Source organism: Mesoplodon mirus (genome assembly GCF_964341445.2).
Source record: "Mesoplodon mirus genome assembly, contig: HAP1_SCAFFOLD_975, whole genome shotgun sequence".
In the NCBI taxonomy this organism is placed as follows: Eukaryota; Metazoa; Chordata; class Mammalia; order Artiodactyla; family Ziphiidae; genus Mesoplodon; species Mesoplodon mirus.
This window is the reverse complement of record NW_028295073.1, coordinates 54,166-82,091: the sequence shown is the minus strand read 5'-3', so window position 1 is coordinate 82,091 and position 27,926 is coordinate 54,166. Positions and strand designations below refer to the sequence as shown.

Genomic DNA, 27,926 nt, shown 5'->3' with positions numbered 1-27,926 from the left:
GATGCAGGATGTTCAGGGAGCCTTGCAGTGTTATACTCGTGCCGTTCAGATCAACCCTGCATTTGCGGATGCCCACAGCAATCTGGCTTCCATTCACCAGGATTCAGGGAATATTCCAGAAGCAATTGCTTCTTATCGCACTGTTCTGAAGCTTCAACCTGATTTTCCTGACGCTTATTGTAATTTGGCTCATTGCCTGCAGGTTGTCTGTGATTGGACAGACTATGATGAGCGAATGAAGAAGTTGGTCAGCATTGTGGCTGACCAGTTGGAGAAGAATAGGTTGCCTTCTGTGCAGCCTCATCATAGTATGCTCTATCCTCTTCCTCATGGCTTCAGAAAGGCTATTGCTGAGAGGCATGGGAACCTCTGCTTGGCTAATATAAGTGCCCTTCATAAACCACCGTATGAACATCCAAAAGACTTGAAGTTCAGTGACGGTCGACTGCATGTAGGATACGTGAGTTCTGACTTTGGGAACCATCCTACTTCTCACCTTATGCAGTCTATTCCAGGCATGCACAATTCTGATAAATTTGAGATATTCTGTTATGCCCTGAGCCCACATGATGGCACAAACTTCCGAGCGAAGGTGATGGCAGAAGCCAATCATTTCACTGATCTTTCTCAGATTCCATGCAATGGGAAAGCAGCTGATCGCATCCATCAAGATGGTATACACATCCTTGTAAATATGAATGGTTATAGCAGGTGTGCTCGAAATGAACTCTTTGCTCTCAGGCCAGCTCCTATTCAGGCAATGTGGATGGGGTACCCTGGTACTAGTGGCATGCTTTTCATGGATTATATCATCACTGATCAGGAAACGTCACCTGCTGAAGTTGCTGAGCAGTATTCTGAGAAACTGGCTTATATGCCCCATACGTTCTTTATTGGTGATCATGCTAATATGTTCCCTCACCTGAAGAAAAAAGCCGTCATCGATTTTAAGTCCAATGGGCACATTTATGACAATCGGATTGTGCTGAATGGCATCGGCCTCCAAGCATTTCTTGATAGTCTATCAGATGTGCAAATAGTCAAGATGAAATGTCCTGATGGAGAAGACAACGCAGACAGCAGTAATACAACTCTTCCCAATAGTGTACTGTGGCTGTTGCATTTTCCAGCAGCAGGAGAAGCTAATATTCAACAGTACACACAAAATATGGGCCTTCCCCCGAACCGTATCATTTTTTCCCCTGTTGCTCCTAAAGAGGAACATGTTCGGAGAGGCCAGCTGGCTGATGTCTGCTTGGACACTCCACTCTGTAATGGCCACACCACAGGGATGGATGTCCTTTGGGCAGGGACCCCCATGGTGACTATGCCAGGAGAGACTCTTGCTTCCCGAGTTGCAGGTTCCCAGCTCACTTGTTTAGGCTGTCTTGAGTTGATTGCTAAAAATAGGCAAGAATATGAAGAGATAGCTGTGAAACTGGGAACTGATCTCGAATACCTGAAGAAAATTCGTGGCAAAGTCTGGAAGCAGAGAACATCTAGCCCTCTGTTCAACACCAAACAATACACAATGGAACTAGAGCGGCTCTATCTACACATGTGGGAGCATTATGCAGCTGGCAACAAACCTGATCACATGATTAAGCCTGTTGAAGTCACTGAGTCGGCCTAAATAATGACTGTGTGCCCAGGAGAATTACCCCTGTAGCTGAGCCTCAACCTTCTGGGGGAAAGGGAACTACTTTTTCCATATCATGGTGCAGATGGGTGACAGACAATGATAAGAAATAGCACAGCCAGACTTGCTTCCTGCATGATCACGATAGGGAGAGACCCAAGAGATGCGAAACTGCTGTTCCACAAGGAGTTTCCATCGAATTTTGCAGCAGCCAGGTGTCTGGAGGGTCTGGAAGGTAAGTCTGGAAGGTCTGATCTCCCTTGGTCTCCCAGGGGATGGATGGTTAGTGTGGAAGGGAGATAGAGATTGCCCAGCCGTTTTGTGATTATCACGGATTGATTGAGTCTTCTGAATTAAGTTTTTTCTTTATATTTTGGGTATTGGAGCTTTTAAAAATGTTTGGTTTCAGGTATTTTTATTCATGTGAAGTGTATATGATTCTCTTGAGATAAGGTTTTAAGCTAAAATATTCCTTGTTTTAGTTTCTGAACTCTACCGATAAATGGGGACTTTGCTGGTGTAGTCTTTTTATAGGTTTTATAAACCACTTGAGCCTCTATCAGTCACTTTAGTGTCTGACATAATGTTTGGAACTCTCAGTGCTTTGTTGGTCTGTAGATGATGGCTTCAATTCTTTTTCTGGTCCGTTTCCTTCTTCCCTTCCCCCCACTTTAAAAATTCTCCTGTAACTTGGCTAACAAAATACCAAGTGTGATTCACAACCTCCCAGAGTGTTTCTCTTCAACACATCATCTGGTGCCAAATGAAGATTCTTAGGAGTGCTTATTAATTATGAAGGGCAGAGTTGTGGTACTGTCACTGACGATAATAATAATGGATTTTTGGCCTAGAGTTTTGACCTATTTCACCAGTGTTTTACCGTTGACTGCCCCTCTATGCTGCTTCCAAAAGTGAGAGTGTGTGATAAGATTTTTACTTTCATTTCTAAAGATTTTTTTTTTTAGGTGAGTCCTGTTCTTCCTTTTTCTTTCAGCAGAAATGAAATCCCAGGTAAGTATAAGTATTCAAATATTTGATCAGTAAGTCACAGTTATCTCCAGTACATTAAATAACTTTCATCAAAAAACATGTTATAGGTGAAAAGCTCTGAAGGACCAGCTATGTATATGATAATTATGTTTCAGGCCTTCTAGGGTATTATATATAATAACTTGTCTTCTGGTCGTGGTCTTGAAGTCTTTATGGATTCAGCCTCAGTAGTAGCGAACTGCACTGCTACTTGGTTTGGAGTACAAATTAGACTTTAGCCCTCCTGGAGGTTGAGTTTTTGGTATTGAAAACCATAGGAATGAAATTATTGTATTTCATCAAAGGATCGAGGGCTTGAGGCTTAAACAAGCCAACATATGTGTGGGAAGCAGTCAGCCTTGAGAGCAGGCTATGGACATGCCAGGCATGCCGCCGCTGCTCGAAGGGACTGTCCCTACTTGTTCCCCTCCTTGTTCCATTCCATGGGAGATAAATCACCAGGGCCCAGAAATCAGAAAGAATGGAAAATGAGACAAGCCAATCTGTCTCCACCCTGCACGTGCAGGTTATTTTGGATGATTCTGGGTTTATGGGTTTTCTCCCAGGGAAGTTAACCTTGAGCCGAGACAGTCATTAGATAATGTAAACCACCGTCTGGCAACCTTCCCTTTTCTAGTCTATATAATCTGCAACTGTAGCATAATAAAACTTGCCTTGCAACCATCAGTTGTCTTGGTCCTTCTGACCCCATTCGTCGGTGCTACTTCAGTTCCTTACCCCGTCCCTTCTGACCCTGGGCGGTGAAATCCTCTTTCTGAGGCTGGTCCGTGGCAAGTGGCGCCCGAACAGGGACCTGAAGCGTGAAGCCAATGAAAAGAGAAAGAAAGTGCAGGTAAGAGAACCCTTATGCAAAATATGTGTGGACACGAGTAAAAGTGAAACTAATAGAGGCATAAGGCAACAGTCAGAAGTAAAATAAGATGGGGCAAAAGGGCTCAAAGGAGCATGAATTATTTGCTCCGGTTTTACTTTTGATGCTTCAAGCTCGGGGTAATAAAGTTTCTACCTCACAGTTGACTGAATTTTTGCAGCATATCCATGATGTATCTCCCTGGTTTCCTGATGGCGGCTCTGTGACATAGAAATCTGGCAGAAAGTTGGAGAAGATTTAAAAACTTATTATGAGTCTCGAGGGCCTACTCATACTGCCGTTGTTACATTTAGTTTGTGGAATCTGATAAAAATATGTTTAGGTTCTTCTCATGATAGTGTTGATTTGAATGTAAAGTTAGAAAAACATAAGCCTCTGACAGAAGAAAAGACTGTATTATCAGCTACTGTGTGGCCACTTCCTAAACCGAAAGAGCTAATCAATTTAAATATTTCAGATGAAGAGGAATATTTTGACTTAACAGATGAGGCTTTTAAACATAAAAGAGAGAAATATCCTGAGGATGATTTTCTAATGGCTATAATAGATAAGTCAGTGCAAAAGCTGCAGATTAGTAAGGACTGTCTTCCTCAAAATTCTCCATCTGTAAAAATGCTCAGTCCCTTGCAACGTGCTGTACAAGCAGCAATAAAACGAGGAGAAGATCCTATTTTCTGTTGTCCTGTCACGGAAAGACCTGATCCTAATAATCCTCAACAGGCTATTAGGGAGCATCAGGCTCTTCCTTTTAAAGTTTTGAAAGATTTAAAATCTGCTTGTGCTCAATATGGGCCCACTGCTCCTTTTACTACTGCTATGGTTGACACTATTACAGGAGAAGCTCTTCCCCCTGCTGATTGGCAGTCTATTGCACGAGCTTGTTTAAATGGTGGAGATTATTTAATATGGAAGTTTGATTTTTATGAACGGGCTGCTGAACAAGCAGAAAAGAATGCTACCCATGATATTCCAGTTGATTATCATCTGCTGATTGGGGAAGGACCATATATTTCTTTACAAGATCGATTAACTTATCCCTTTGTTGCTTATCCTCAAATAAATCATTTGGCATTACAAGCCTGGAGGAAGTTATCTTCTACACACAAAACTGAGGATCTTTCAAAAATTAGACAGGGACCTGATGAACCATATGCTGATTTTGTAGATAGATTGTTACAGCCGGTGGGGAGGCTCATTGTGGATGGACTCACTGGTACAATTGTAGTTAAGCAACTTGCTTTTGAAAACGCTAATAATGCATGTCAGGCTGCGATTCGACCTTGGAGAAAACGGGGAACATTGGAGGATTACATTCACCTTTGTGCAGACATTGGGCCTGCTTATATACAGGGTGCTGCTATGGCTGCAGCATTAACTAAAGTGGGGTTTAAAAACAATCCAAAGAGAACAAAGACTAGTTTTAAATGCGGAAAGGCAGGTCATTTTGCTGGAGAATGTAGATCTTTTCACTGTAACCCTGGTCCTTCCTTCCCTACTCAAAACCCTCCAGATGGTCAGAAAATCCCTGGTTTATGCCCTAAATGCAATAGGGGAAAACGTTGGGCATGAGATTGTCGCTCAGTGGCCCACAAGGATGGAACACCACTGTCGGGAAACTCCTCCCGGGGCCTTCCCCGGCCCCAACAGATAATAGGGGCAATGTCTGTGTATCCTCCTCAAACTATCAATCAGACATTAACCAAAAACAAAAACATTCCATATATTTGCTCTCCAGAGAAACAGCAGGAAGTGCAGGACTGGACCACAGTACCTCTGCCCGATATGTATTAACTCCTGAAATGGGTCCTCAGGCCTTCTCTACGGGCATCTATGGACCTTTACCCAAGGGTTTGATGGGACTATTATTGGGAAGAAGTAGTGTCACCATGAAGGGTTTAACTATTATGCCAGGAGTCATAGATTGTGACTACAAAGGAGAAATAAAAATCATGGCACAAACTATTAAAAATATAATAATGATTTCTCCTGGGGATAAAATTGCACAATTGCTACTTTTGCCCTTTGTACCTCATGGACAAATTTTACAACATCAAAAGAGAGACACAAAGGCTTTTGGATCATCTAATGCTGCCTACTGGATTCAGAAGGTAGGGAAAGAACGTCCAGAAAGGAAATGAACCATTAATGGAAAGGTTTTTTCAGGTTTGTTAGACACTGGAGCTGATGTCTCTGTTATGACACAGATTCACTGGCATAAACATTGGCCCGTTAGTCCTACTATTACAGAACTTCAAGGAATAGGACAGAGTTCTTCTCCTATGCAAAGTAGTCAGTTATTATTATGGCAAGATAGTGAGGGCCATTCAGGATACTTCCAGCCTTATGTTTTGCCTAGGCTGCCTTTAAACCTCTGGGGCCGAGATATATTAAAAGAAATGGGAGTATTACTTTATAGTCCAAATTCTCAAGTCTCTAATATGATGTTGGATCAAGGATTTCTTCCCACAAAAGGGCTGGGAACAAATCAACAAGGAACTGTCTATCCTATTGATGTGAAAATAAAAAATGATAGACAAGGTTTGTGTTTTTCTTAGGGGCCTTGGATTCTCCTCCACTCACTGCTGATCCAGTTACTTGGCTGAGTGATGACCCTGTATGGGTGGGCCAATGGCCCCTCACAAAGGAGAAATTAGAAGCTGCAGAACAATTAGTACTGGAACAATTAGGGCATTTAGAAATTTCCAATAGTCCTTGGAATACTCCTATTTTTATTACCAAGAAAAAATCTGGAAAATATAGGTTATTACCGGATCTAAGAGCTGTTAATAAAACTATGCTAATAATGGGAGCTCCTCAAGCAGGCCTACCCTCTCCAACAGCCATACCACACAATTATCATCTTTTAGTTATAGATTTAAAAGATTGTTTTTTTCACTATTCCTTTGTTTCCTGAAGATAGAAAACATTTTGCTTTTAGCTTGCCTTCCTTAAATTTTAAGGAACCCATGAGGAGATTTCAATGGAAAGTATTGCCTCAGGGCATGGCAAATAGTCCTACATTATGCCAAAACTATGTGGCTCAGGCCTTAACTCCTGTGAGAAAAAGGTTTCCAACGTTATATCTCATACATTATATGGATGATATACTTTTAGCCACAGATAATATTTCTTTATTAGAGACTGCTTTTCAATTTTTACAACAATCCTTACAATCATTTGGCTTGGTCATTGCCTCAGAAAAAATTCAAAGACAATCTCCATTTTTCTATTTGGGAAAATATATTGATAACACTACCATTAGGCCTCAAAAACTGCAAATTCGAGTTGATAATTTAAAAACATTAAAGGATTTTCAAAAATTACTTGGAGATATTAATTGGCCAAGGCCTTCCTTAAAACTTACTACTGCTCAATTAGAGCCTTTGTTTGATATTCTTAAAGGTGACTCAGATCCTTCTACTTCATGCTCTATGACTCCAGAAGCACTTCAAGCTTTACAAATAGTTAATAGAGCTATCAGCTCTGCACAATTAACTCGAATGCATACTCACCTGCCAATTTCTTTAATTGCTTGTCCAACACCTCATGTGCCTACTGCCATCTTATGGCAAACTGTTGGAATTATTGAATGGATTCATATGAAAACTACATCCTCTAAGGTTATTAACCCTTATTTTGAACTTAGTAGTAAGCTAATAATGCAAGGTAGAACTAGATGCTTACAACTTCTGGGTATAGAACCTTCTCAAATTATTATCCCTTATTCAGTTAGTCAACAAAATTGGCTTTTTCAACATAGTAATGAATGGGGTCTTGCTCTTGCAGGATTTTCAGGTACCTTGGAATGCCATTACCCTGCTGATAAATTGATCCAATTCGACAAACTTAACTGTTATATCTTTCCTTCTATAATTAGGCAACAGCCTATTCCTCATGTACCTTTGGTTTTTACAGACGGTTCTTCTTCAGGAGTGGCTACTGTAATCATTGACGACGGAACCAAACTCATTAAACAAACTTCCTTGACTTCAGCTCAACGTGTTGAACTGTATGCTGTCATTATGGCTTTTAAACATTTGCCTTCTATATCTTTTAATTTGTTTTCTGATAGTAACTATCTTATCAGCTTATTATTTCTTCTGGAGACTGCGACCAGAGGACATACTAATGACCCTGAATTATCATCCTCTTTTCGTTTGCTTCAACAGCTTATTCGTTCCCACGATGGTCGTGTTGCAGCTCTGCATATCCGTGCTCATTCTAACTTGACTGGTCCATTGTCTAAACTTAATGCGACTGCAGATGTTTTAACTCGATCTACACGTGATCTTTATCCTGTGCGTTTGCCTCCCAAAAATAAAGTTAAAGTTCCTCTTCCTCCTCAATCTCTTTTCCCTAAAGCAGGACATATCCCAATTTACCGTCCTCCTCCTTTCCGTTCGTCATGCTGTCAAGAATGGCTAAGGTATTGCATTCATTATCTTCATACTGTTGATACTCATGGTCCATGTCCTGGACACCCTCATATCATGGTAAGTTATGATCAAACTGCTTCACAAGCAGCACAGCAATCGCATGCTTTACACCATCAGTCGGCGGCTACGTTACGCAAAGAATTTTCCCTTACTCGTGAAGCCGCCCGACAAATTGTTAAGCAATGCCCACAGTGCTTACCTCACCTTCCTGTTCCACATTATGGTGTTAATCCTCGTGGATTATCACCTAGTCATTTATGGCAAATAGATGTTACTCATATCCCGTCTTTTGGGAAATTACAATTTGTTCATGTCACTATTGATACTTATTCTGGTTTCCTCTGTGCTACAGCACAGACCCGAGAAGCTACTAAACATGTTATCACTCATTTATTACACTGTTTTGCTTTCATGAACCTTCATTTTACAGGAACCAACATTACTCTTACAGGCCTGGCTACCAGCCGACGAGAGGATCTTAAGGATACCATCATTTGGTATAAAAATGGGCAAGCTATTAATATTAGAGGTCGAATCTCATATGCCTCACCACTTCGGGATTCCGCTATTACTATAGCCAAGGTTCCAGGTGAAGATTCAGGAAATTATTTCTGTATGAAGCATTTACTTGGAGGACAAGGGATACTTATAGTTGGATATAAGGTTACTATTCTTAACAGAAAATCAAAACCTCAATTTCCTCCTTTTATGACCATTAACTTTGCTGGATCCAATTTTGAATGTTGCAATGCATCTTGGAATAATAACCAAATATGGTGTACTACAGATCATACCAAGGGGTCAATTCTTCTCTCTTCTATTCCCATCATAGATAGGTTTATCACATTTCAAAAGAACTGGGATATATGGAAACTAGCTCTAACTTATTCCAATACACCTGTTATAACTTGTGTTGCTCCTCCATATACACTTTTAATTGGTTCTATTAACATTGGTAATTCTTCCAAAGGAGGATATAATATTAGCTGTGTTCATTGTATTTTTAGCAGTTGTATGTTCCCTTCTGCAGGAACACAATCTGTGCTTATACTAAGGCAACCCATATATGTTATGGTGCCTGTACATCTGAGAGAACCTTGGTATGAAGATACTGGAGTACAGGCATGGGTGGAACTCTCTAAAGCCTTGCAGAGAAGGAGACGCTTTATTGGGTGGCTAATAATAAGTTTACTTGCCTTGGCTGCTCTGTCTGCTACCGCGGCTACTGCCCGTCTTGCTCTTTCACAGAGTATTAATCATGCTCACTTTGCTAATCAATTATCTCAAAATACCAGTCTTGCTTAATCTTTACAAAGTCACATAGATTTACAGATTAATAACAAGTTAGATGAATTTAAAAACGCAATTTTGAGGATTGGAGATCAGATGGCAGCATTAAAATTGAGGATGCGTTTAGCTTGTCATGCAAAGTATACGTGGATTTGTGTTATTTCTTACAAGTACAATGACTGTGTTTGGGAATGGGAAGAAGTAAAAATGCATCTGCTGAGTGTTTGGTCAGATAATATTAGTCTTGATCTTAAGAAATTAAATGCTGAAATTCAGGATATACAAAATGCACATCTTGATGATATTTCACCAGAAGATGTAATTCAAACTTTACTGGATCATTTAAAGTGGTTAAACCCTTAGTCGTGGATTACTAGAGGGTTGTCAGGATTTATTACCCTGGCCATAATTTGCCTATTATTGATAATAATCTTCTCATGTCTGTTTCGTATCCTCATGCAACAGTATACTACTCTCGGCACTAAGGTTCATGGAATTATTTTGCAGCAAAAATTAAAAAATAAAAAAGGGGGACCTGTGGGAAGCAGTCAGCCTTGAGAGCAGGCTACAGACATGCCAGGCATGCCGCCGCTGCTCGAAGGGACTGTCCCTACTTGTTCCCCTCCTTGTTCCATTCCACGGGAGATAAATCACCAGGGCCCAGAAATCAGAAAGAATGGAAAATGAGACAAGCCAATCTGTCTCCACCCTGCACGTGCAGGTTATTTTGGATGATTCTGGGTTTATGGGTTTTCTCCCAGGGAAGTTAACCTTGAGCCGAGACAGTCATTAGATAATATAAACCACCGTCTGGCAACCTTCCCTTTTCTAGTCTATATAATCTGCAACTGTAGCATAATAAAACTTGCCTTGCAACCATCAGTTGTCTTGGTCCTTCTGACCCCATTCGTCGGTGCTACTTCAGTTCCTTACCCCGTCCCTTCTGACCCTGGGCGGTGAAATCCTCTTTCTGAGGCTGGTCCACGGCACATATGAATATGTTTCTGTCTTGCTGTCCTGCACACATGCTGTCTAGTAACAGATATTTTGTCTGCTATTAGTGTTTTAGATTATGTCTTTCCAAAGCGCTGAGGCAGTGCACCTATTTTGAAGTTGCAGCTGATGCCTGAACGTATCCTAGCTGACAAATTATTGATTAATAAAAACATGAATTTCTGAAAGATTTGTACTGTTAACCAAAATCTGGGCAAGGAGTCTCAAATGTAATTCTTAGCCAGAATTACATGTTAATGAACCATTTAACAGTGTAAATCAAGGAACATCAATGTAGGGATTTCTTTTCATTTATTTCTTACCTGCTTGAAATAGCAGTTAAAGGTTGCCAGCTTGGTTGCAGATGAACGGACGTTTGAAGTTCCCTGAACTACTTAATGTGGAATAGGATACTAGACTTCCAACGCCCTCAAGGTTGTGACCTTGCAGCCATTTTACATAGCACATCATCCTCCTATAGGGATGAACCTTTCCCTGGCCTGAAAAGTAGCCACTCGGTTGAAGCTTTGCTTATTGTAACAGGCTTTTGTTTCCAGGTTACATGTCTGTGGAAGACTTAATTCTGAATAGAGATATAGATATTACTGGAAACTAATTGTTTTTGCTATTATACTCTGCTTTATCAAAAAAGTAAAACATTTAAATTGTGCTACAAAAATTCAGATGTTGTCTTGCAATCTTTAAACAATAAATGAATGAATTGCCCTTAAAAAAAAAGAATCAAGCAGTTAGTTAAGCTGTTGGTCCCACATCAGACAAATTATCCTTATACCTCCTGTCAATATTGTTAACAGAGACTGTTATTTTATTAATCCTTATGATCCCGTGATTCTTTCTTTCATGTTTCAGGGCACAGCAGGTGAGAGAGTGGGTTTGTTAAGCTGGGTGGGTTTATCCTTCTTTTATGCGTTCATTCAATTTTCTGTTCATTTACTTATTGTATACATATGGCAATAGAAGCTGCTAAGGCAATCATTGCTATTCTGCAAAACAACAAGGCACAGAAGCAGATGTCTTATTTCCGAGATTTCTCCCCCCAGGATTATTATGATTAAAGATCCTTTCCCCCCACTCCCTGGAGAGGACAAGGGGCTGCTCGCTGGAGGATTTTTAATGACTTGGGGAAAGGCTCAAATATCCCCCCATTAGGGTAATCCACCCCAGGGGCAAACCACACAAGAATATTATGAATTTATTTTATTTTTCTATCCTTGCAAAGGTAATACTCAGCTCATTAGAATATGAAAACTATACTGTCAAATTTCAGAATTACATGGATGAAGAAAACCACCAAAGTGGCATCATATCATGTGTGTTATAGTTGTATTTACTATATTGACTATATTAAATATGTTGTGTTAACAATGTATTGTATAACTATATATTGAAAAGGCAAAATGCTGTAACGTATTTCAGAGAAAATAATGTTGGCCAACCCCAAATTGTACATTGTAGACGGGTCCTAGGAAAAGAAGATTTAATTCATAGTGAACAAGAGGTTAGCTTCTGTTTTCAGCCATGTGCTATTTCAAGAATTAAACATCATGAATAATACAGGATATAAGAGGAAGAGTCTAAAGATGGAAAAGCACATTTTGATTAGGAAAGAGAATTTAAGTCTTAAGTCTTTTTTTTTAAGGAAAACTGCCTTATTACTATGAGATAAGAAAATTGTTTCCTTCTTTTCTTCCTTGCTTTCTTCTTCTTTTTTTTTAACCTTTTTAATTTTGGATATTTGACCTCTAAGCTGAGATGACTGAAAATGCCTCCTCTGGGCATCAACCTTTTTGAAAGACTTTTTCCCCCTCCCTGAGGGCTATTTGTCTCTTGGAGGCTTTGTCTACATTACTCCTCAAGAGGCAAGCATTTGTCCTTGCACTAAATGCTGACATCTCCTGATAAGAGGGAAGCTGCAAAGTAGAAGAATTGAAGGTCAGTATGTTGATATTGGTCTCAAGCGCATTGATGCACATTTGTGTATTGGGGAAGGGGAGTGAAGCTTGAGAGTGGGCCAGTGGGGAGGGGTAAATATTTTGTGATGCTGTCTACCTATGGGCTTATAAAGTTTACAGCTGCATTAGGAGGACAAGCATTACCATTAGCATGAAAAGTAGGGCAGACCTCAGTTGCAAAAGCTTCTAGCCATACACATAGGGCAATACGTAAATGATACACCTTATTGCATTCACCCATTCACCCTCCCCTGTTCACGCTAATTGGAAATTTCCATCCATTTCAGAGAAGTAACACAACTATCAATCATTTTCCCTGGCACGAATCTTCCAGGAGGAAGAAAATGGAATACACCTAGCAACAGAGCTCACGCACTAGTAGTCCATGTGTCTTAGATTTAATATCTGATGACTAGCTGCATTGAAGCCAAGAGGTGGTTCACAAAGTTGCTGCACATTAGAATCACCTGGGGAACTCTGAGACCTCCCCGTGCCCAGGCTCCTCCCTAGACCTACTGAATCAAAATCTCTGGGGCTGGGACCCAGACACCAATGTTTTTCTTCCAAGCTCTTTAGGTAATTCAAACGAGCAGCAAAGCTTGAGAACCAGCCCAATAATGGGAACAAACTTATTTCACACAGATAAAGTGGGGCAATTCATATGTTAAAAGAACGTGAATATATGTATATATTTCTTTTTTTCGCTTTGTTGTGTTTGTATTTCAAATAGGCTTTTTTTTCCTTCTGCAAAAAACGTTACTGTTTCCATTTGGTCCAAGGCTTGGGAGAGGGCTCCAGGGCGGTTACAAAGCTGCCTAGTGGCTGCAGAGCGGGGCTTCAGGCAGAAGCTCTGACGCCAGAGGGTCTCCTCAGACGCGGCTGGACTTCAGAGACTCCTGTTTGGCTCGAGGGTGAGCCTTTCAAAGAGATACTCGCCCAGCACAGCCTGCGGACCAGCCAGCCTGCGGAGGTTGGTCAGGTGGTCGCCCATCTTCTGGATGAGTTTCACCTGCTCCTCCAGGAAGCGGCTCTCCAGGAAGTCACAGAGCTGGGAGTCTGCACGGGCAGGACCCAGGGCGCGCAGATCCGATAGTGCCTGGTTCAGATTCTTCTCCCTAAGAATGGCGGCTTCCACAGCATCCTGGGTTTTACCCCACTCATCCTGAGAAGGCTTCCGCGCCTCCTGGAAGAGGGCGCGGCCGCAGCACTGGTTTTGCATTTTCAAGAGGCGCTGGGCGCCCTCACACTTCTCCTCAGCCAGTTGGCGAAAAATGTGGCCCATACTGTCCAGAGTCCCATTGTTGCTGTCGAAATAGATGCTCAGAGAGAGGTAAGTGTCCACAGATGCATGTTGAACAGGCGGTGGGTGGCGGCTTCCACCTCGGTGGAATAATTCTGACGAACCTGGGAACTCGTGGTTGATCAGTGATAAGGAGCTAAGCTCAAAAACTGCTGTTGGCCTGTCCTGGAGGCTGAGGATAGCTGAGTGTCTGATTCCAAAGGTTGCAAAAGGAAGAAAGGTTGGAGGGTGGTCGGGGGCTGGAGCAAGGAGCGTCCCTGGGTCTGTTCATTCCAAACACTGTTGAAGCAAAAGACAGATCTGCAGGACTGCCGAGTGCACTGCCTCAAATAGGCTTTGATATAAATGAACAAGAAGTCCAAGCAAGGACAAAACTTACCCTTCCTCCCACCAAAATAGCTGGTGATACTAGAATCTAGATCTGGGAAGGGATTCTTCCATTACTTTCTTAACATTCCAAGCCACTAGAGCAGTGGTTCTCAAAGTATGGTCACCTTGTAACCAAGCAGTACCCTATGGGGCCTTCCTAGGACAGACCCATCACCATATCCTCTATTGTAGTTTCTCTCTGAAGTACTCAGATAATAGTATCTCAGGCATATTTCTTGAGTTTTCAGATGCTAAAAACCACCACCCAATGGAAGAAATGAACTCTTTGATGATCATGAGCATGTAGCCCCCAGACCTTCTGGCACCTAAGGATGGATAATGTTACCTGCCTTGTGGCCTCAACATCAGCCAGTCAGAGGATTGTGCACGAGCTGATCACATGCCCTGGGATGTCCCTCCCTCACCTGGCCTTTAAAAATGCTTTGCTGAAATCCTTTGGAGATTTCAGGGGTTTTGGAACACGGACCACCCCTCTCCTTGCTCGATCCTGCAATAAACCTTTCTCTTCTCCAGACTCCAACCTTTAGGTTTGTTTGGCCTCACTGTGCTTCAGACACATGAACCTGCATTCGGTAACAACCTGACCAGCTTTACCAGCATCCCCTGATAATGTGTCAGATATTCAAGTTTTAGGGCCCTATCCCAGCCCTATGGAATCAGCAACTCTAGTGGGGCTCAGTGATCTCTGTTATAACAGGCCCTCCATATGATTTTTATTCACCTTAAAGTTTGAAAATATCTGCATTGTCAGCTGGCCAAAGCGTCCACCAGCAGGTGAAGGGGAGTGACGCCTGGAAAAGATAGGGAGTAGCCAAGGCAAGTACAGCAGCATTTGCCGTGGTAGTAATGGAGAATGCCTTTTCTCCACTGGTTGGCACAGACTAGTATCTGGGAGCAGTGGCAGGGTTATTTAGGATGCTTTACAATTCAATGTAGAGTGACCGCTGTCCTGGTTTGCCAGGGACTTCCCCTGTGTGAACACTTAAAATCTCATCCTGGCAAACCCCTTAGCCCTGGGTTTGAAAAACTTAGGGAATAACATGAAATTTAGGGGAAACATGATCTAGGATTTGGGCAAGTCACAAGTGCTAATTAAAGCGAAGCAAGTATGGACAACATCTAGCCTTCTTTACCCCTTTGTGGGAAGGTAAATCTGATTGGGTGAAAGGACTTATTATTAAGAAATCTTTGTAGAAACATCCCCTTCTGCTTAGTCCGCTGGTTCTCAGTTCTGGCTAGACACTGGCATCGTCTGAGCAGATTTAAAGTTATTTTATTGGTCTAGGATGACCAACAGTCAGTGTGAGGGTTTTTAAAAAGTGCTTCAGATGATTCTAATATGCAGCCAAATTTAGGTGCCACTGCTTAAGCTTTTGAACCACTGCTACCTTTTTCACCTCATCTTCCTATGAGAATATCCAACTGTAGTTGAGGTTTGTTTTTTTTTCTTTTTCTTTTTTTAACTGTCTTATTATAAGATTTACTGTCTTAAATAAGATTGAATGTACAGAAAATCCTGCTAGTCCATCTGGTATAACTAGATACTTAGAATAATATCGTTAAGATATATACCATTTAAGTACTGTGACTGGCCTTTTAAAAATTAACATATGCATTGAATTAGTACAATCTCTTTTGAAGTTGTCATGTTGGGGAGCTATACCTGTAATCTGCTGCCATTGCTAAATATCTGGACAATTCTTATTAGGAATTGTTTTTAAACATCTTTAGGGATTAAAACCAAGAGTGCTGTATTATTTGTACTGGGACCACAAAAACCTCACAAAGTTTCCCCACTGTACCTTCTACCCCCATCTCTAACCCTTGGCAACTTCTAATCTGTTCTCCATCTCCACAGTTTTGTTATTTTAAGAATAATATGTAAACATAATCATGAATTACTTAATCTTCGGAGATTGGCTTTTAAAATTTTTTTCTTCAGCATCATTCCCTTGAAGTTCATTTTAATTTTTGCATATATTAATAATTTGTTCCTTTTCGTTGCTCCGTAGTATTCTATCATAAGATTTTATCACAATTTGTTTCAACATTCATCCATTGAAAGACATTTGGGTAGTTGCCAGTTTTGGGCTATTATAAATAAAACTGCTCTGAACATTTATGTGTAAGTTTCTGTGGGAACTTAATTTTTTGTTTCTTTTGGATAAATGCTCAAGAGTACAAGTACTGCGTTGTAGGGTGAATCTACTTTTAGGATTAAAAGAGACTGTCAAGCTGTTTCTCAGAGTGGCTAAACCATTTTATTTTTCCACCAGTGACGTGATATAACTTTTCTACGTACTCGCCAGCATTTGATGTTGTCACTATAATTTTAGTTATTCTCTGATATCTCATTATGGTCTTAATTTGCATTTCCCTAATGCTAATGATGTTGAGCATCTTTTCATGTGCTTCTTTGCCATGTGTATATTCTCTTCCATGAAATGTCTGTTCCTGTCTTCTGCCTATTTTCTAGTTGGATTTTTTTAAGTTGTTTGGAGAGTTCTTTGTATATTATAGATACAAGTCATCTGTCTCATATGGGATTTTCAAATATGTTTTCCCACTGTGTAATTTGAGTTTTCATCCACTTAAAAGGATCTTCTATGAAGCATTTTTAACTCATTTTGATGAGATCCAATTTATCAGTTTTTGCTTTTATTGATCATACTTTCGGTGTCAAGTCTAAGAATTATTCACCTAGTTCTAGATGCCAAAGATTTTCTCCTATTTCTTTTTCTAAAAATGTCCTGCTTTTACATTTAAGATTATGATCCACTTTGATTTAATTTTTGTGTAAGGTGTGGAGGTTTAGGTTAAGGTTCATTTTTTGTTTGTTTTTGTCGAGGGATGTCCAACTGTTTCAGTACCATGTTTTGAAATGTCTACTCTTCCTTGATAGCTTTTGCACTGCTGTCAAAAACAGGTTAAATGTATTTATGTCAGTCTATTTCTGGGTTCTCTCTTCCATTCCATTGATCTATGTATCTACCCTCCAAAATTACTGCGAAGTCTTGAAATTGGGTGGATTAATTCCTCCCATTTTAATCTTCCTTTACAAATTGTTTTAGCTATTCTTCAGCCTCTTCTTACCATACAAATCTTAGAAAAAGCTTGTCTATATCCGCAAAAACCTTGAGGGCATTTTAAGAGTAATTGTGTTAAGCCTCTTAACTTGGGGAGAATTGACATCTTTATTATGTTGTGTTTTCTAATCCATGAACAAGGTATGTCTCCCTATTTGTTTGGGACTTTAAAATTTTTCTTCATCAGCATTTTGTAATTTTCAGTATAGAGGTCCTATAAATGTCTTATTGGGCTTGTATTTAAGTATTTATTTAGGTCAGTTGTAAATGGCATCACATATTTTAATTTAAGCTTCTACACATTTGTTATTAATATATAATGTGATAAAATTGTGTTGATCTTGTACTCTAAAACATTTACAAACTAATATTATTTCTCAAGCTTTTTGTGGATTCCTCGGTATTTTCTCCATTTAGATTATCATCTCCTCTTCAGACACAGACAGTTTTACTTTTCCTTAGGCAATATAATAGGATATATTACTCTTCAACATTCAGTAGGATATATTCCTTCCTATTCAACATAGTAGGAATAGTCCTTTTATCTTTTAAATGAACTTTTTAAAACTTTAACATTTAAATTTATGTATTTATTTATTTTTGCTTATTTTCTTACTAGAACCTCCAGTAATATATTTAATAAAAGTGGTGAGAGCAGATATCCGTGCCTTGTTTCTGATCTTACAGAGAAAGCATTCAGTCTTTCACAGTTAAATATAATGTCGGTATAGGTTGTTTGTAGATCATCTTTATGAGTTTCAGTATGTTCCTTTTCTATTCCTAGTTTGCTTGGAGTTCTTTTTTCTTCTTTTTTTACAATCATGAATGGGATTGGATTTTGTCAAGTGCTTTCTCTGCATTATTGGATAGGATCACATGACTTTTCCCTTTAATCTATTGGATATGGTGGATAACATTGTTTGATTTTCAAATATTTAACCAACTTCGCATAACTAGAATAAATGCCACTTGGTCATGGTATATTATTCTTTTTATATATTTCTGGATTTAATTTTCTAATATTTGGCAGAGGATTTTTACAGCCAATTTCATAAAAAATATTGGTCTGTAGTTTTCTTCTTTCTATCCTATCCCTGTCCGGTTTTGGTATCAAGGTAATACTGGCTTCATAAATTTAATTAGGAACTGTTCCTTCTACTTCTCTTTCTTATCAAATCATGTAAAATTGGTGTTAATTCTTTATGTCTTGGGTAAAAGTGAAACATCTAAGCCTGAATATTCCTTTTGGGAGTTTTTAAATGAAAAATCAGTGTTTCTAATGGTTACAGGAAAATTGAGATTATCTATTTCATCTTGGCTGAGTTTGGGTAGTTTTGAGTGTAGAAGCATTGGTCCATTTCATCTACATTTTTGAATTTATAGTGTAGACTTGTTCATAGCAACTTGTCCCTTATTAACCTGCAGGATATGTCATGGTATCCCTGGTTGCATTTCTGATATCTGTGATTTGTGCCATCCATCTTTTTATCTTTATCAGTCTTGCTAGATCTTTATTGATTAGATTGTTTATTTCCAAGAACCAGCCTTTTGTTTCATTGATTTTTCCCCCCTATTTTCCTGTTTTCAGTTTCATGGATTTCTATTTCATCTTTATTATTTCCTTCTTTCTGCTTGTTTAGTGTCTTTTCCTCTTCCTTTTTTACTGTTGTAATATAGAAAATTAGATTATTGCTTTGAAATACTTTCTTTCCCAATTTAGTGCTATAAACTTCCCTTTCAGCATTGCTTTCACTTCATTCTGCAAACTTTGATCTGTTATATCTCCATTTTCTTTTTTTCTATGCATTAAAAAATATTTCGTTGGTGCTGTCTTTTTTACCCATGAGTTATTTGGAATTGTGATGTTTAGTTTCCACGTGATTGAAGATTTTCCTGTTGTCTTTCTGTTATTGATTTCTAGTCTGATTCCATTATGGCTAGAGAACATACTCTATGATTTTAATTCTTTTAAATCTGCTAATTTTTTTATGAATATATAAATGAAAGAAATAAGAAAACCTCTGAGTCTTAGCATCCAACACTTAGGCACATTACAATTTAAATCTGCTAAGGTTCTTTTTTTTTTTTTTTTTTGCTGTACGCGGGCCTCTCACTGCTGTGGCCTCTCCCGTTGCGGAGCACAGGCTCCGGACACACAGGCTCCGCGGCCATGGCTCGCGGGCCCAGCCGCTCCGCGGCATGTGGGATCTTCCGGGATCGGGGCACGAACCCGTGTCCCCTGCATCGGCAGGCGGACTCTCAACCACTGCGCCACCAGGGAAGCCCTGCTAAGGTTCTTTTTATTGCCCAGTATATAGTATATGAGTGAATATTCCATGGACACTTGAATATGTATTCTGCTGTTACTGAGTGTGTTCTTTAAATGTCAGTTATATCCTATTGATTGATGATGTTTTCATTTCTTCCATATTCTTGCTGATTTTTCTCTCTGGTAGTTCTATAAATTGCTGTGCTGAAGTCTCAAATAATAATTGTGGATTTAAAATTTTCTCCTTTTACTACTTTTTCAGTGTTTGCTTCATGTATTTTGAAGTTCTGTTGTTTGGTGCACACACATTTAGTATCATTAGGTCATCTAGGTGGATTATTCCTGTTATCTTTATGTAATGACCCTCTTTGCCCCTAATAATTTCCTTTGCTCTGAAGTCTACTTTATCTGATATTAATATAGCCATTCCTACTTTTTCTGATTAACGTTCACATGATATATCATTATCTTCCTTTTACTTTGAACTACCTATATCATGATGTTTAAAGTAAACTTCTTATAGACAGTATATAGTTGGATCATGCTTGTGAATTTTTAATCTACTCTTCCAATCTCTGTCTTTGACTTTGTTATTTAGATCATGTACAGTTAATGTAATTATTGCTATGTTAAAGATTAGGTCTACCATTTTATTTTTTGTTTTGTCTTTTACCTTAGTTTCTCAATCCTGTGTTTCTCTTATTTTGCCTGGTGGGTTACTTAAACATTTTTTAATAAGTCCATTTTAATTTAATTTATTTATAATCATTTGTGTATACTGTTTGTATAGTTTTCTTAGTGGTTGCTTTTGGCATCACAGTATACATATGTAACTTACCATAGCCTACGGGAATCAGTGTTTTATTACTTTAAGTGAAGTTCCAAAATTTTACTTCCATTTAGTCTCTTACTATTCCCCAGTTTTAAAGTATGATTTTCTGTAGTATTTCCTTTCTCTACATTGAGAACCACATCAGATGGTGTCATAATATTTGCTTTGACCATCAGATAGTATTTAAGAAACTCATGAGGCTAATGATAGTCTCTTATATATACCCCATTTGTTTTCACCCATTCCATTGTTCCCCTTTTCTTTCTGAAGTTCCCAGTCTTCTGTTATTGTTTTTTTTTTATGTTTTCATAACATTAGGTGATATCTGGGCTTTCCAGTGCCATTGGATATGAGTTTCAGGAAACACTGAGTCTGGCTCACTTAATGCTGCTGAGTTGGAGGGTTTGTATATGTTGGGCCTGTTGGCGCAGCAGGTGCTAGCAGATTAGACTAATGTTGATGGGACTAGTGCCACAGGAGGATGGGTTCCCATTCAGGCTATGCTGCTGCTACAGTAGATCGAGTCCCCCTCTACCCCAAGTGTGGGGCAGTGACCTGCTGCTGTCACTGCTTTGTATTAGGCTGCATTTGCCTCAGGTGTGTGGTGGGATCCCTTGGAAGCTGCTGCTGCTGTCAATCACAAGGTTAAATTCATTTCAGAAATACTTAAGTATAAATATATAGCCTTGCTCCTGTAGGACCCCTGTAATAGTTTTTTATTGCTTTCATACAAATTACCACAAATATAGTGACTCAAAACAATGTCAATTGATTACCTTACAAATCTGACATTGGTCTCAATTGAGTAAAGTAAAAGTGTTGGCAGGATCGACAGATGAATGGATAAAGATGTGGCACATATATACAATGGAATATTACTTAGCCATAAAAAGAAATGAAATTGAGTTATTTGTAGTGAGGTGGATTGACCTAGAGACTGTCATACAGAGTGAAGTAAGTCAGAAAGAGAAAAACATATACCGTATGCTAACACATATATATGGAATCTAAAAAAAAGAAAAAATGGTTATGAAGAACCTAGGGGGCAGGGCAGGAATAAAGACGTAGCCATAGAGAGTGGACTTGTGGACACAGGGAGGGGGAAGTGTAATCTGGGATGAAGTGAGAGAGTGGCATGGACATATATACACTACCAAATGTAAAATAGATAGCTAGTGGGAAGCAGCTGCAAAGCACAGGGAGATCAGCTCTGTGCCTTGTGTCCACCTACAGGGGTGCGATCGGGAATGGAGGGTGGTAGGGAGATGCAAGAGGGAGGAGATATGGGGATATATGTATACGTATAGCTGATTCACTTTGTTATGAAGCAGAAACTAACACACCATTGTAAATCAGTTATACTCCAATATAGATGGTTAAAAAAGAAAAAGAAAGTGTTGGCAGAGCTACATTCTTTTCTGGAGGCTCTTAGGGGTGTTTCTGTTCCCTGTACTTTATCCGCTTCCAGTGGTCACTTGTAGTCCTTGACTCAGAGTCCCCTTTCTCCACCTACAAAACCCAAAATGTTGAATCTCTGATTCTGCTTCTATTAGGACATCTCTCTCTTTCTCTTTCTACAGTTGGGAATGGTTTTCTACTTTTAAGGACTCATGCAATTAGATTTGTTCCATGAGGTAATCCAGGATAATCTTTCTATCTCAAGGTCTATAACTTCAGTCATATCTGCAAAGTCCTCTTCACCATGTAAGGTAACATATTAATAGGTTCTAGGGATTAGGGTGAGGGCATTTTTAGGAGCCATTATGCTGCCTACCACACCCTTAACAAGTGACCTTGAGAAAATTACTGAGATTTTTAAAGCCTTACTTTCCTCAAACATAAAATGGAAAGAAAGCTAACTAGTTAATATCATGAAAGTGAAACAGTATATATGAAATCAACTAATTCAAAAAATAAGATTTCTTCTTTTTCTTTATGATTTACATGATTCTCAGAGTTCAGTTACTTGAAGAGTTTCTTTTTTTTTTAAACAGAACTAAGGAATTTCAGGGTTCAGGTGCTGTAAGATTGTCTGAATTATCTGAGTAACAATTAGCTAAGCACAGGTGTAAAGCATTTGATTTACTCCCTGGTTTTCTTTATCTTCTCATCCCAGTAAATGCATATCCCTTTTCTAGCTCCAGCCAGTAGAGTCAGAGCTTGTTTTACTGTTTAACTAAAGTTGAATTTAAATTCTCTCTACATCTCCAGATTCTCAGCCCTGGTTGCATATTATAATCACCTGGGGAGATTTCAAGAACTACTGATGCCAAATTTCTACCTATCATGGATATTTGAGGAGGGACCTGGAATGAAATGCTCTAGCTTATGGTTTTTGGAACCAAATCATAGTCTACACTGAGCCAAATTATTTGCGAGATCACCTCTAAAAAGGAATTTATCTGTGGTGACTAATGCTCTTCCTTTGTCAGTATGCTTGATTTGTCCCTCTTTGGGGGAAAAAAAGAGGGGGAAAAAAACCCCAGCAGTTGTGCTCCCTGAATTATAACCTGATGCTTTGGAATTAGTGTTGGCTTAGAGTGCACATCTTCGGATACCCATTCTCTCTCCTGCTTCCTTGCATGAACTTATATCCTTGGGCAGTGTTTCATCCACCACTCTCTTTTGCTTCTAATCTTAGCAAGTAAAGTCTCCCCTTAATGAAATAGCATTTCATGAGGCTTACTGGGAGCATAGGTCTGTTCCAGGCCTATCCTATGTTAGCTAAAGCAGATATAAGTGATGTATTTTTGGCATTCATCCTTGTGGGTTGGAAAGAGAAGACAGAATTTTATCCTTTAGGTGTCATCTGACTGGACAAATGGGCTCTTTCCCTCTACTGCCTACCATGTAAAAGCCTGAGGGTGTTACCTCTAGAAGGTATCTTCTAGTTATCAAAATAGTTCAGATAAGTCAAATTTCTCAGTAAAAGATCACAAAACTATGTCTTAGGTGGTTAATTTTCTATGTCAATTTGTCTGGGCCACCATGCCCGGTTATTTGGTCAGATATTATTCTGGATATTTCTGTGATGGTGTTTTCGTGTTTTTTACAATTTGTATTTATTTATTTATTTATTTATATTTTTGGCTGCGTTGGGTCTTCGTTGTCACACGTGGGCTTTCTCTACTTGCAGCAAGCGAGGGCTACTCTTTGTTTTGGTGTGCAGGCTTCTCATTGCGGTGGCTTCTCTTGTTGCAGAGCATGGGCTCTAGGTGCACGGGCTCAGTAGCTGTGGTGCACGGGCTTATTTCCTCCACGGCACATGGGATCTTCCCAGACCAGGGCTCAAACCTGTGTCCCCTGCATTTGCAGGCGGATTCTTAACCACTGCGCCACCAGGGTAGTCTCTGTGATGGTGTTTTTGGATGAAATTCATATTTAAATTGGTGTTGGACTTTGAGTACAGCAGATTATCCTCCATAGTATGGGTGCGCCTCATCCAATCAGTTGAAGCTCTTAATAAAACAGAGACTGACCTCCCTGTCGCAAAAAGGAATTCTGCCAGAAGACTTACAGAAATTGAACTGCAACTCTTCCTAGAGTCTCTAGACAGCCTAACCTGCAGATTTTGAATTGACCAAGCCTCTATTATTGTGTGAACCAATTGTTTAAAATCTCTCTCTCTCTTTCTCTATCTTTATATAGATATGGATATAGATCTAGGTATCAATATTGATATCTAGATCTATCAATATATATGGGCACATTGTATACACATGCTGTTGGTTCTGTTTTTCTGGAGAAGCTTGACTAATATAGTGGCCCATATAAATAAAAGGATGAACCCAAGTTCACCCAGGTAGAAAGTAGTACAATGAGAACTGGAACTTAAGGCCTCATGACTCATTCAGCTGTGAACACTGACCCAGAACTGGGGTCCACAAACTCTGGCCCACTGATCAGATCTCGCTTGACTCCTGGTTTTGTACATAACATTTTGCTTGAACACAGCCACACCCATTCATTAACGTATGGTGCATGGCTGTTTCTGTGCTACAGCAGCAGATAGGCAGTTGCAACGGAGAGGTATGGTACACAAAATCCAAAATATTTACTATCTGACCCTTTACAGAAAAGATCTGCTGACCCTTGCTCTAGGATGCCATCTGATTTCTGATAACACAGAGGAGAATAATTCATGCACATTGGGGTTGATTGTTAATCTCCTGTCCTCCTTAGGTCAAAGATCTCTTAAATGCTCACCCTTGCAATAGCCAGCTTGGGGAACATTGTCTGAAGATGCAGAAATATTTCTTGCCAGGTCTTTCCAATCCACACTGCTCCCTGACTATGGTTCTTAAAACCTATTTTTTAAAAAAATTTTATTGGAATATAGTTGATTTACAGTGTTGTGTTAATTTCACATGTACAGCAAAGTGAATCCGTTATACATATACATATATCCACTTTTATGTTTTTTTAGAGTCACTTCCAAATAGCCCGTTACAGAGTATTGAGTGGAGTTCCCTGTGCTAATAAGAAGAGCAGGTTCTTATTAGTTATCTATTTTATGTATAGCAGTGTGTATATTTCAGCCCCAATCTCCCAATTTAGCCTCCCCGCCACAATACCCTGGTAACCCTAAGTTTGTTTTCTACATCCCTGCCTCTACTTCTAAAACCTGTCTATTTTAACCAACTACCACTCATTGCTTACTGTCTCTGGCTTCATGTACTTCATAATAAATCTACCTCTTGTTCAATCCTGGATGACATGTTCCAAGGACTGAGACAATATCTTCTTCTACATAACTTGTCCTTGATATTGTCTAACTTGGGGTCTTTATCTATGTCCCAAAGAAGACAGTCACACTCTGTCTTCTAGTACTACTAATAATACCACATTTTATGGCATGAATTTGACCCAATGCACTGAACTATCCCTTTAGAAACTGTATGCAACCTGTCACTGGGTTTTAGCACCGGGATAGAGCTCAAATTAGTGTTCATATTTAAACAAACCTACTTGACCAGAAACTTTTTGTCTCACCATTTATTTTATTACACAAGTAACTTCTCTCTTTGCATCTATGATGTAAATATTTTTAATTTCCTAAATTATCTGAAAAATTATTTAGAGCTTCCATTTCAGTAGGCATTGGCATTGCTGTGTTGTGACTATTTCATTATTTTATTTCCAAATGTTAAATTAGGCTTCAAGCTTTGGCCAAGAGTAGACAGGAAAGGGTTTTAAAAGAAATGAAGAATGGGAAAGACTTCTGATGCAACGGAGACTTAATAAAGATTTGCTTTTGAATCAAGAATTTATAATAAAGGTTTGATTTTGAATCAATAAGTTATGTCATTACAAAATAGCTCCCTGGTAAAATTCCATTCTTTTGTAATCATTAAGTACAGAAATTAACCATCAAAATATGCAGTGATCTTTTTCATTTTCTAAAAACAAACCTATATCTAGATGAGAGGAGAATTCATTTCATAACTCAGGCTCTGGACTTACGACTCCAAGTCCTGTTTTCTTTCAACCATGCCTGCTAAGTTTCTGTCTAACTTCTTGAGCATGAGGTAATGGCTTCAGCTTTCATCTCCTTACTCAGTATATAGCTTGGTGACTAAGAGTAAGGGATCTAAACCTTGAGAACTTGGGTTCCAATCTTGACTCTAAAATTTACTTGTTGAGTACTCTTGAGCATGTTATCTGTTTTTGCCTCAGTTTTCTCATCTATAATATAGAGATAACATTACTTCTCTCAGCGAGTTGCTATGAGGGTTAAAAGAGAAAATTCATACAATGCAAGAATTTATCAGTTCTTGGAACACAATAAATACTGAAAAGAAATGTTAGCCATTATCAAGGGCCCCTCATTTTATGGATAATATAGATTAGTTTATATAGGTCTAATATTTACATATACATAAATGTTTTGTACCTATATGTGTGTATACGTTCTTCTTAGAAATTGAGCAGTCAACATTCACATCTAAAAGTATGTGCTCCAGGGAGATCAGCTCGGTGCTTTGTGACCGCCTGGAGGGGTGGGATAGGGAGGGAGGGAGGGAGACGCAAAAGGGAGGGGATATGGGAACATATGTATATGTATAACTGATTAAATTTGTTTTAAAGCAAAAAAATAAATAAATAAATAAAGTATGTGCTCTGTGAAACGTAGATCTCCTGTGTACAGACACAGTGCTGTAGTTATCTATTGCTGCATAATAAAGAAGTCCAAACTTAGTGGTGAAATAAACAAAAATTTTAATATGTGCCCAGATTCTGTGGGTCAGCAATTCAAACAGTACGCAGAGGAGATGGCTTGTCTCTACTCTGTGACTGATGTCTGAAACCTCAGCTCATGAGGATTCAAATGGCTGGGGCTGCAATCATCTAGATAATTTTAATTCACATGTCTGGCCCTTGAGATGGGATGACTTGAAGACTGGGCCCAACAAGGACTGTTGCCTGGAGTGCCTATAGATGGCTGCCCATGTGGCTTGGACTTCTCATAACGTGGTAGTTAGGATTCAAGATAGAGTATCCCAAGAATGAGCGTTCAGGGTTGAAGCATTCCAGGAGAATCATGCAAAAGCTGCATGACCTTTTATGACCTAGTCTTAGATGTTACATAGCATCACTTTATACTATTGCAGGCGTTGGAGACCTTTTTCCATAAAGTGTCAGACGGTCAATATTTTAGGCTTTACACGCCATACAGTCTCTTTTGCAACTACTTAGCTCCGCTGCTGTGATGTGAAAACAGACACAAACAATACATATACTAAGGAACATGGCTGTGTTCCAATCAAGCTTCATTTATAAAAGCCGGTAGAGGCCTAGATTTGGCCCACCAGCCATAATTTACTGACCCCTGCTCTACTGTTTGAAGCCATGGAAAGCCTGCCCAAATTCAAGGGGAAATGCCCACGTCTGGATGTGAAGAATGGCAACGAATCTGAGACCCTGTATTAAAACCACTACATATGGGGTACTTAGAAGAAGATCTGTCTGCATACCTTGTTTCTCCCATGTATGGTGGATATGAGGTATTGGCACATGTTACATCTCTGTAAGCCTGGGTCAAGGTCAAAGTTGGAATCTGAACTCAATGACCTTGATTTCTGGAAGAATTGGTAACTCTACTTATGATATCCATACACTCCTTACCCATATAAATACACCACAAAAGATAGATTTCAAGTAAACAGTTGCTTTATGGCAGATTTTTATTATGTCTCCATTGACTGAATTATTCCATTTTGGTTAGAAACATGAGTTTTGTTTCTTTCCTAAAGAGATCTGCAACTTTTCAGATGCGGCATTTCATTCTAATGAGAGGATGATGTAGGTTTTTATAAACGGAAAAAGCAGAGCAGGCTGAGTTCACTCAGATCATACCAATGCTTACAGGAATAACCGAAACTGGAACACAGGCTTCCAGGTTTTCCCGTCCTGTGCTCTTTCCGGTAGGTGCCATTGTCTGCTGGGCCTGGCAGTAATAAGTTTTGACCTTTACCTCTCTACACTCTTGTGAAGTGGTTTTGGGCTTTGTTAGCTTTCTTGTGAGTTTGTACTAAATTGTGTCCATAAAGTAGGCTGAATTCCTCAGGGAAGGATGATAGCTGTTACTGTGTTATTACTGCAAATGTTGTGTTGGTTACTTTTTTTTCTTTTCTTTTGTCCAGTTGTATCCTGAACTTAAAAGTTATATTATCTGAAATGAACGATGTGCCTCTGGTGGAAAACACTAATTTAAGGGATGAAAATTCCTGATGATTGCTTCAGTCAACCCTTAATACACACTGAGCTTCATTAGTAAATAGACAACTCTCAGACCTT

General features: G+C 39.3%; 1 protein-coding gene across 1 annotated transcript; it reads right to left on the bottom strand.

The window, feature by feature from the left end:
• Window positions 1-12,085: 12,085 nt before the first annotated feature.
• On the bottom strand, window positions 12,086-27,564 carry LOC309797787 (ferritin light chain-like; the record flags this gene model as incomplete). Its single annotated transcript, XM_082646201.1, has 2 exons — window positions 12,086-13,815; window positions 27,486-27,564. The coding sequence occupies 2 exons, from the start codon at window positions 27,562-27,564 to the stop codon at window positions 13,139-13,141; spliced, it is 756 nt and encodes a 251-aa protein (XP_082502327.1). The 3' UTR covers window positions 12,086-13,138.
• Window positions 27,565-27,926: the final 362 nt, after the last annotated feature.